This window comes from Eptatretus burgeri, chromosome 3 (assembly GCF_056783735.1).
Source record: "Eptatretus burgeri isolate ZD-2024b chromosome 3, Ebu_testis_v1, whole genome shotgun sequence".
Classification (NCBI taxonomy): domain Eukaryota; kingdom Metazoa; phylum Chordata; class Myxini; order Myxiniformes; family Myxinidae; genus Eptatretus; species Eptatretus burgeri.
Genome location: NC_140963.1, coordinates 123426602 through 123438102, shown reverse-complemented (window position 1 = coordinate 123438102; position 11501 = coordinate 123426602). Strand labels below are relative to the sequence as shown.

General features: G+C 35.8%; 1 protein-coding gene across 9 annotated transcripts in view; it reads left to right on the top strand.

The window, feature by feature from the left end:
• LOC147030900 (protein ENTREP2-like) overlaps positions 1-11501 on the top strand; it is a 312148-nt gene that overhangs the window by 253913 nt on the left and 46734 nt on the right. For all 9 annotated transcript variants that reach the window (XM_085875459.1, XM_085875457.1, XM_085875456.1 and 6 more), the window contains one exon: positions 24-551. In XM_085875459.1, the coding sequence (XP_085731585.1) occupies positions 24-551 (528 nt within the window). The remainder of the gene's footprint in view (positions 1-23; positions 552-11501) is intronic.

Here is an 11501-nt window from a genome sequence, read left to right as displayed (position 1 = left end):
TGTGTTTCCACAACTTTGGCCAGGAAGCATCAGCCCTGGAATGATGGAGTCCTTTGCTGCCTTGGAAGCGAGCATGTGCTTTTCTCAAGGACCAAACTCCCCACAAGCTGAAATGGCCATGGATACAGCTCACACTGGGCAAAGTTTCCTCGACCTGGTTGCACCAACATTAAATTCACCATGTGAAGTAGTCTTGACCAATGAAAGTCTCGAATATATTCGAGCACGAGTTAACATTTTCAAGCGTGGCTGTATCTGCTCGCCGAAAGAATGTGATTTGCCACGAAGAGCCCACTCAGCCGGTGGGAGCCCCAAGATTTCTGCCACTGTGTGTCGGGATCCCCAATGGCCCAACCACAGGTGCGTGTCGGGGGAAATCATTGGACGGACAGAAGAGCCTTCAGATTGCGATGGCAGAAAAGGATCTAGATGCACGATGGATGGGAATCAGGGAATGCCAAGACTGAACCTAAACTGCTTGCAGAGGAGTCTAAGCCTGCCCCAGCTCCACAGTTCCAACAGTGATCGCACCGCCTGCTGTTTGCCTCAAAGTGAGTCCCTCCTTATGATGTGTAGACCTTAACTACTTTAGCTTCTCAGTATTGTTTGATTGCTTCTGAGCTGTAAAGATTGTTTCACAATTACTTGCAGAATAAGATCTGATGAAAACTATGATCTGTTACACTTCCATCAAAGAGAATTACATCATTATTTTCAGGAAATGACACTATTTGTGAAAGCAAAAGTTTCCATTTGCAATATAAAATTAAATAATCTAATTTTATGCAAGACAAGACCTTGGGACAAATCCCCACAGGGTCTTTATGGGTCAAACATGCAGTTGAACACATTCTTTTCACTGATGGTGTCATTCGAGACCTCATATGAAGACCTCTCTGGAAGGATTGTTGTTGTCGGTTGGGGTTAACAGACAATTTGAAGTGTGATTCTGGTGTCATGTTAGCAGAGTTGCTGCATACTTGGAGCATCATGCTTGTTGTCCCATAATCCTCTTGGTTCTTAAAAAAAAGGGGAGTTCCTTTACCAGGATCTTCAACACTGGAGGATACCATTAGGCCCATCAAGCTTGCACAATGGCTCCCAATGTATGGTTGTTTGTCTGCTCTATTCTTTTTAAATGCATCAAGCAAGGAAGCAGCACATATACCAATTTTTAGATCCTCGTCGAGGATCTCTAAGTCTTACTCACGTTGTTGTTCTTGTGGACTTCTTTGTTTCACAGCCTACAGTTTTCATAGAAACTTCCTGAAACTTGGCGTATATATGTGAAATACCCTGCGCAGATAGTAACCATCTCCGATTTTGAAAATTCCTCCTAGAAAAAAAAGTTATGACGTCAAAATATTTCCGCTAATGGAAATCGCCTAAAAAATTATCTCCGAAACTAGGCAAGCTTTTTGAATTCTGTTTGTGGAAATCGAACAGGGCATTAGCAGAGATGAATTACCGCACATATGATGCATCACTATGACGTTATATCAATTTTTATGACTTCATTCCTATTTTTTGATATTTTTTTGTTTCACAACCCAGAGTTTTCATCGGATCTTTGTGAAATTTGCCAAGTTGATGCAGAAAGCCCACGCGCAGACAGTAACCATCTCCGATTTTGGAAATTCTTCCAAGAAAAAAAGTTGACATAATATCGTCGCTAATGGAAATCGCCTAAACCATTATCTCCGAAACTAGGCAAGCTTTTTGAATTATGGTTGCGGGAATCAAGCCGGGCATTAGCACAGATAATTTATCGCAAACCTGATACATCACAATGATGTCATATTCGTTTTTATGACGTCTTCATTAAGAGGACGAGGATCTTAGCTCATTCAAACTTGTTAGTCTTCAGTATGATTTGGCCAGGGTTTGAAGCACAAACTTACCAGACTCAGAGTGGCCACATGAACCATGAACCATGATGAACCATGAACAAAACCATGACCAACCATGACCAGAGTCTGGTTAACTAATGATCCCAGTACATCTGTCAAAAAGAGTCGGCCAATGTATGTGGGTACTGTGGTCAAATTTCATTTTTAGAGAATAAATGCGAGATGTTTCATCTTTATCAGAGGAATGTGGATGTTAATTTATGATAAGTTAATGGTGGGAATTAGTTTTGTATCGAGAAAATAACTCATGCATGGATTTATGTATGTATGTGCAGTACATATCATGGAGTACGCTAGTTAATGGAGTATGAACCGTGTTTCCCATTGTCTCGGGTCGCTCACCTACATTTGATTTTTCATTTATGTTTTTTTTCTTTTCTTTTTTTCATTTATTTATATTTTCATTTACAGATGTTTTCCAGGGGTTTAGCCCCTACCTGGACGGATGGCCAAACAGTTCTCCTTGGAGGCCCACAGCCGAGACTCTCGGAGATTAATTTGTGCGTGGGAAAAAAACGGCGGTAAAGGACGAAGGCACACCTGTTGTACTTGACCCACAACAGATACACAGACACAAGCAGATGACATTAAATTAAATGGATAATTTAATGATGGTAATCAAAGATGTACAATGACAATACTTCAGATTATAATAATGAAAGAAAAACATGAGGTACACGAAATCTAAATCTGATCGCGGCGCCTCCACGCAGACTTAAACACAGACGAGGGAACAGAATCATAAAAGAAAAATCCCTCCTTTATCCCGGCATCCCTCCTTTAGTTCCTTTAATCCGAAAATCCGAAAAATCCCTCCTTTAGTTGTGTGCCCAGGGATGGGTTCCTTAAGATTGAAGGTCACCAAAATGGCATTGTCTGCGTGGGAAAAATTCACTCAAAATGGCGCCCAGGTACTCTCTCTGGGCAGGAAGACGTACAGGAGGTAATTTGAAGACGGCACTTGATGTCAGGGCTCAGGAACCGCTGCGCGGCTTCCTCGTCAATCGCGCTGGCCAATGCAGCTGCTCTCTTCGGTGATATGCACCAGACTTCGAGGCCGGTCTCTCAGGATCAGCCAAGAATCGATGGCTATCATGTTGCTCCACCACGCGAGCCAATTCGCCTCAGCACGAATGCGACAATCGTGCCGTCTTCTTCGTGCATCGAGGGAAAGTGAGCCATAATGCCCTGCTCTTTCGACCATTGATCCTGCCTCTCTCGCTTCTGTCCCACTTTGAGCCTTTGTCTCCGAACGTGTCTCTCTTCTCCTGCCCTTTTCACCTCACCCCCGTGCATTTGCTTCTTGCTTCGAGCTCCTTCCTCCATCCTCTCTGATCGCCTGCTTCCTACCCGTTTCTCTTCTTCCTCCTCACAAATGCACACTCGACATGGCTCAGCCAAATGGTCAACGGCTAGCGCCTTGCCCAGCACGCCGCAAATTCACACAGCACGAGAATCGTACAGCCTTTGTCGTGCTGAGAGGAGAGCAAAGCAAGCTCCTCCATGTAGCCACGTTCCTCCCTCGACTACTGGTTCAACCCTCACTCCGCACTTGTGTGTTCCTTTCTCGCTACGAGCTCCTTCCCTGTCCTATCTGATCTGCTGCCTCCTCGCTCTTCTTCCTCTTCCTACCTCTCACGTCACGCCCATCAATCCTCAGCCTGGGGGGCGTGACTTCGCCCGCCGTCACCCTTGGAGGCGGGGCTTCTTCCTACTTGGTCACGCAGCTCGATTGTAATGGCCGTTGCCTTTACAAAACGTAATTCTATTATTGCTGGTTTGTAAAACAAATACATCAGAAAAGGTCACAGGTCAGGGGGCAGTCACCTTCTGGGGGAATTATCCTTAATCCCTACCTAATTAACACAGCACCACCTCCCGTGCGGTGACAAGTAACACTTAAGCTCATAGTTTCCCGACTTAATTTACATTGACATGTCTCCTCCACGTCCACGGACCATGCTGTTCGATACAATCCCATATTTCCAATGAAATTCCTCCATCTACCCCACAAACATAACACAGCCCCTTACCCGGAACCATAGCTCCTGCAAGGTTCAATGCAGTCATTACCATTGCAGCCTTACCACTTACCGACTCACACCTACTCAGCCTATGAAATAAATTAGGAGGGGCTGTGGCAAGCGAGCCGTAGCTAACACCTATTCTCCTCAACGTTCTCCACCCCTTAAGCCACTGTCACACCTTGACGATATAACCAGCATATGCCGACGTATGAAAAATGTGTCTAAAACGCTGGCACACGTCGAATACATTATGGGTAAGTTTTGTATACGTTAAGAGCACGCTGAAGCACGCTGGCATACGTCGTAGTACGCCGAGTTCGTCGACAAATTTTAACATGCTGAAAATTTTTTGACGTATGCCAGCGTATGACTCACACATTCTGCATACGCTGGTCACAAGTTGAAGGCACGTTACGCGATCGTTGACACACGTCGACACACGTTACTTGTAAGTTACTCATAAGTCGAAACACGTCGAGGTAATGTTTAGCGTCAGTGTTCCAGACTCCATGGTTTATTTTTTTTTCTTCTTCGGCATGACGGTAATGTTGACACTTCGATTTCTAGTGCGGTTATAATTTAATGTAATTAATAGGCTGCCGCTCAACGATTTAAATCATAACTGCACTAGAAATCAAAGTGTCAACATCACTGTCATGCCGAAGAAGAAAAAAAATAAACCATGGAGTCTGGAACACTGACGGGTTCCACCTGTGTGAACCCCATTTTTATATACCAATTCCCCTAAACGCTGCCAATACGCCATTATACGGTAGCTGTAAGTTAGTAACACGTTCAGTAAGTTCTGTGGTCGTCTGGAAGATGTCAAATACATCTACATACGTCAATATGCGTTGGAGATACGTTACACATAGGTTCAAAGCACGTTACTCATAGGTTCAAAGCACGTTACTCATAGGTTATAAATAAGTTTCGGGTACGCTAAACATTACCTCGACTTGTTTCGACTTATGAGTAACTTTAAAGTAACGTGTGTTGACGTGTGTCAGCGATCGCATAACGTGCCGACAACTTATGGCCAGTGTATGCAGAACGTGTGCGTCATACGCTGGCAAACGTCTAAAAATTTTGAGCATGCTTAATATTTGTCAACGTGCTCGGCGTACTACGACATATGCCAGCGTGCTTCAGCGTGCTCTTCACATATACAAAACTTACCCATAACGTATTCGACATGTGCCAGCGTATTCGGCAAATTTTTCGTACGTCGGCATACGCTGGCAGTAGGGTAAATATACTGATTCTGGCTCACTTTTCCCCATGTAAGTGAATGGGGGATTTTCAGCGATTCATATTTTTTTCCCCTAAAAGGTAAACCCCCTTTTTATCCCAAGGTATATTTATTTGTCTCCCCTTTTAACCTAGGAGCACTCTATTCAAATAACCAATGCAATAAGATAAAGATTTGTTCAAGTAGCAAAGTAGTAATGTTCCAAGATAAAAACATCAAACAGTTTTGCATGTTGTTAAATGTGATTCTGAAGAAATATCTGAAACATGTAAGCCTCGGGACACTCTTTTTCAAATAACCAATGCATAATGTTTAGCTCACACATTGAACCTATAAAGATTTGTTCATTCTCAAATTCCTTCAATAGTTTAATTTTCTTTGCACAATAATCCCCATCTTAAATATTTAAAAATAAAACATTTGAATCTTTATATTTTTCAAGATACCCCTTTTGTGTCATTATGAAATGATATACTTCTCTTAATGATCTCATCTGACCACCTCCTGCGTTGCATATCATTTTGAGATTGTAGTAAATTATTTTTCCATTGTTCAATTGATAACCATCAAAGTTTTCAGTCCATTCAAGGATATTTATTATTTTCTTTACATCCTCTAACTTACTAGTTTTGAAATTGATTCACTGATTTATTCATTTACCTTTGTTTTAGTTATTTTTTCAAGAAGACTTATTTGATATTTTTCACGTTCATTATGTTTTCCATTTATATACCAAGACTGAGATTTTCTCCACTCTTTAGTTTGATTAATACTTGGTTCGACCATTTATATATTGTGAAAAAGACGAAGGTAGCCCTTAAAAACCCCAACTCATATTGTATTCTGTCTACTCTATGATTAAATATTCACTCTATCATACAATATCCACATGGAACACAATCTATTCCATTATCGAAAATAAATCTCTTATCATCAAAGGCACCTAATGCCTTTTTATTTACTTCTTCACTATATATCCTATGTTGATAACTTCTTATTGTATTCATTTTCCTATATTCTTCTTTCTTATTCATCAAACAATTATAATAATTTCTAAAAGTTATTGATTTCTTTATTACATATTTCTTTATTCCCTTCAACCTTTTATCAATCTGATCACCATACTTATAAGCATATGCCTTTGCTCTCAATCCAATAAACTCACTCATTACTTTTCCACCCAACTCATCCTTAAACTTACCAATAACCTTTTCATTCTTTTTTGAAAATAACTCGCTCTTCTGACTAAAATTACTTGTATCATATACTCCAATATTTTTCTTCATATCTTTATAAACATCATCAGTTTTTGCATCTAGAATAAAACTATCAGTGTCCATATACAACAATAAAACATTTTCACCATACTCTTTCTTTAAGCCATTATACAAATAATCATACATCAATATCTTTGATAAATCAAGAACTGCTGTTCCAATATAAATTGGTTTATTCATTACAATACTTTCCTTTTCCATATGAATAGCAGAAAAGTTCTCTGAAAAAACCTCTTCTCTCTTAAAACTTGGTTTATTTATCAATCTAGAAGCTTCTTTCCAAGATGTTGCAAATCTAATGTTTTGCCTGTTTCTAACATTCTCCATTGTCTTTCCAAAGACAGCATTATTCATCAATTTATAAAAGTCCCCTTCAAATTTTACTTTTGTATTTGTTCTCATATCTGTATTGAATTTAACATACTTTTTCATCCAAGGACTTTGTTCAAATTTTAAAACTCTATGAATTTTAGCTACTCTCAATCCTTCTCTCACAGACTGTTTCAAGCTTCTCTGATGCAAAACATATCCCTCTTTATCATAGAATGTTGTTAATAACTTTTTTGTTGATTGCCTTTAATATTAAAACTTTTATGATATTCACTTAACCATTCTTTCTTTGGGGGTTTTTTCTCACATGCAAAAGGAAGGTCTTTATGCTTATTATGAAGATCACTCGGGTACCTCAAATCAACTTCAAAATAATAACCTTCTTCTTCCTCATTCAATTCCTCTTGAGAAGAAATAACAATATTCATCAAAGCCTTTTCATAATCCTTTTCTTCCACCCACTCTAATTTACCATAAGGCAGAGATTGAGACATTGCCCATCCATACAAATTATTAGCATCAAAATACATCAAATAATTACCATCTTTTTCACGATCATAATTTGGAAGATATTTATTATTTGCTATAGCATATCTTTTTGAACAGACTTGTGATATTCCACCTCTCTGAGACTTCTCAATCATCAAAAGCATATCTACATCACTGATTAAATCTATGTCTTGTTTTGTCATTTTCAACATTGCACTCCAAGCTAAACCAGGAGCTGTGAAATAGTGGGCAGGATCTAATCCATAACAATTTTTATGATGACAGAGTGATCTAAAACCTTCAAACACACCAGCTAACAATAAAACATCTGTTTTTAGATACAAATCACGATATTCTCCAAGGTTCTTTATCTTAAATATTTTCCAAATTTTTTGTGCATGTTTATATTCCTTATCATTTATCTCCTTTTCGTAAAGGTTATTATAGAAACTTTCTTTTGAAGGAAGTCGTGTTTTTTTAAATCTCATAAATGAATCCATATAATCATCAGGATAAATTCCCTTACTTGTAAAAATTTTCTCTTTACTTTGAATTTCATTCCTTGTTTGAATTTCTTCTCCAGTTAGAAGTCCCTCTTTAATCAGAATTTCCTCTTTAGTTAGAATTTCATTCATTGTTTGAATTTTCTTTATAATTAGAATTTCATCTTCAGTTAGAATTTCTTCATTAATTTCCTCATTAATTAGAATTTCCTCTTTACTTTGAATTCTCTCTAAAATCTGAATTTCCTCTTTAGTGAGAATTTCCTCTTTTGGAAAGAATGAATTAAGATTTGTAAAAGAGCCCGTGGAGCTTAGATTTTATGCAAGGTCAGCTCGTGGTGTTCCCATAAACTTGCGAGAATCGAGAAACCTAATTCGTGTTAAAGGTTGTGTGAATATAATTTTTGGAAATGAAATATACTTTTGACTTGTGTTTGTTATGGCAGAAATATTCCCTGGTGTTTTTGAAAGTTCATTTATAAATAGATGTGATTCATAGTTGGCGCTGTTGTGAAGAAAGACTGGAATAAAAGGAGGAAATTTATAATTAAGATTACAACAGGAATGAGCGGGACTTCTATATTTACCAGAAAGATGACAATGATCCCTAACTTTAGACTCCTCAATTTCCTCCTCACAAATATGACAGATATTGTTCTTTCTAAATTCTAATTTTTCTTCTTCGGTGAATTTCATCGTTTCATTTGTTTCTTTCATTAATTTAGTTAGTCTTATACAATCCTTTTCTAATCGTTTTACAAACTCTTGTGAAGCTTTTTTCCACTATAATGTTCAAGTTTATTATACTTTTCTCCAACATATGATTTGATATAATAACAGAAACCACAAGGAATATGTTTTTGATATTTATTTGTATGTGATTCTTTTGGATTAGGAGAAGCAGTATTTATCTTTTTTAGGATACATTCAAAATCAGCATATATCACAAAGGGTGCATGATAGATTTATTATAATCTTCAAATGAAATTTTTTCATCAGCTTTAGGCATTGTAATTACAGCTGATTTATGATTACTGCAATATTTTGAATGTTGTTCTAATCGTTCTCTTGTATGAAATGAATTAAGACATCGCTTACAAGGATATATTTTGTTTGCTGCTCTGCATACCTGAGAAGAGATTAATCTTGATAAATTATTGATGTATGTGTAATGTGAATTCTTTCCAACACTAAAATATAAAAGATCAATGTGTGTTTCTTCATTTTTATAGTTGTTTGAAATTTTTAATATTTGAACTTTGTTTGTATCCGTTAATCCATATGCATTAATAGAAAGATTATTCTTTTTCTCAAATTTAGTAATATCTGTTAGTGGCATTGGGAATTTAAAATCTTTAATGTCCAAGGTATTCTCATATTTCATATATTGTTTTACTCTTTCTGAATTACATTTTGGTGGATGTAAGTGAGCAAGAACAGACCAGAGAAAACATTTGTTATTGTTGTTATTAATATTAACAACTGCCTTCTTTAGTTTTATTTCTTTTGGTAATTCAATATAAGAAGAAGCTTTAAGAGGGTTTGATTTTAGAATGTGCATATCTAAAAAGATGATTTTTTAAACATGAAATCCACTTCCTACCACTGTATTATCAACATCCTCCTCTTGTCTTGATAGTTCTTCATAAACCCCACTATTCAAAAAAATCTTGAAATGATGTTATAAAATGAAGATCTGTTCTCATATAAGGAGTTTGTTCTTCATCTTGTCTTTTCATGTTCATTTTCACTCCCATATAAAACTTTAAAGTTTTCATTTCTTTTAATGTCTTTTTAATAACTTTTTCAACATCAGGTTTCACTATTTCAATTGATTCAGCTATTGATGATGGACCGCGTTCTCCAAATTGAAAAATCCTTATTTTTATATGCCCTTTAAATGCCCCATCAGTGTTTTCAATATAATAGCCTCCCTTTACTTTAAACTCATTTTTCTTGTGTTTTTGTGATTGAAGATGTCTTTTATAACTACTCTTCAAAACATTCTTTGAGCAGATATCACAATGTTTTCTTTCCAACTCAAGAGGAGATATTTGATGAAATAGATTAAATGTGTGTTTGTTGGTTCGGAGGTGTTTTCTATAATGTTTATATTCGTGATTACAAACATCGCAGTACGTTGTATTCACCATATTTATATAATAAAACTTTGCTTAAATGAAAATTTTCTTGATGAAAATTTCGTTTATTTTACAGGTGAATCTGTGCTTAAAACAACTTTATCCTCCAACTTTTTTCACTTAATAAATACAATGTTTCAAGACACAAAAGACAAGTTTCAATCAATCCCTTCATTTGTAAAAGATACTGAGAAATATGTCAAGGATGTAAAATTGAACAAAGATAAATATCACAACTATTGGATAAAAACAATTATGGTAAATAATATGAGTTCTTCAATTTACTTCAGTGGAAGGGCTTTTATATACCTGGAAGAACATCAATTCAAGTATCTCTAAGAAAAGTTTCTCTTCTCCTTCTGGAAATATATTCAAAACTTGAAAAAGCAATGAAACAAGAAAAAGTATCAAAAAATAAAAACCTTATGGATGAAGCTTGAGAAAGAAAAGATAAGACCATCTGTAATAAGCAAGGAGAAATTTGTATTTTTTTCAACAACCCTAAAGATGTAAATCCTGATGAAATAAAGGATGTCAATATATCAGGTGAAATGACATTTCGTTCAAGAGTAGTTAAGGATAATTTTAAAATTACCTTTAATATAAAAAAAATGTAGCAGATGAATCTGTTAATGAAAAAAAGTATATAGATATCGATGGTAATGTTTTTTTCTACTATTTAAATATTAGTCAATATTCAACTGAAGATTTTGAAGATTATGAGAGTGATTATGATACTGAGAGTTTGCATTAAAACGATAGTTATGATTCTGAAAGTTTGTGTTCAAACGATAGTTATGAAAGTAGTTTTATAGATGATTCTGAAAGTATTGAAGATGATATCGAAGATGAATTTCAGTTTAAGTAAAGTTTTACTTTATAAATATGATAGACTTCCCTGATTCTCCATATGACAAATTTGAGAATTGTCCTGCGTGTGAAAGACGGGGATTAAACACATCGTCAAAAGCCTATAAACAATGTATATTTTGTGATTATCTTCTAATTAATGATAATAAAAAATTTAAAAAGGAACATAATTATTTTAGATTTACACCAAAAATGAATTACTTTACAAGATTGATTAGAGAAATGAATGTAAAGTATGAGGGTGATAACACACCTTTCCTTACAAGGAAAGAAACTGAACGTATTAGCGAAATGTTCAAAGGATTGTTGTTATATATTATTCATGGATGTGATTTTCAGGGAAATATCAACACAAGATATTGCATAAATAAAATAATGGATTATCTTGAAATTAAACCTGAACTTAGGATAAAATATAGAGTTTCTAAAAAAGCCAACAATAAATTAAATAACCTGTTTTCCAAATATATAAATGAATGATTTTTTTACCCATTTGGGAAAATAAGATAAAATTTAACAATCATAAAAATCTTCCAAACTCATTAAGATGTCTCATAGTTGGTTCAAGCGGATGTGGAAAAACCTGCTTACTTTTGAAGATGCTCCTGACTCCCAACTTTTTAGATTATGATAATTTAATAATTTTCACAAAGTCGAGTTTTCAACCAGACTATCAACTACTCTCACAAGGTTTTAATGCTG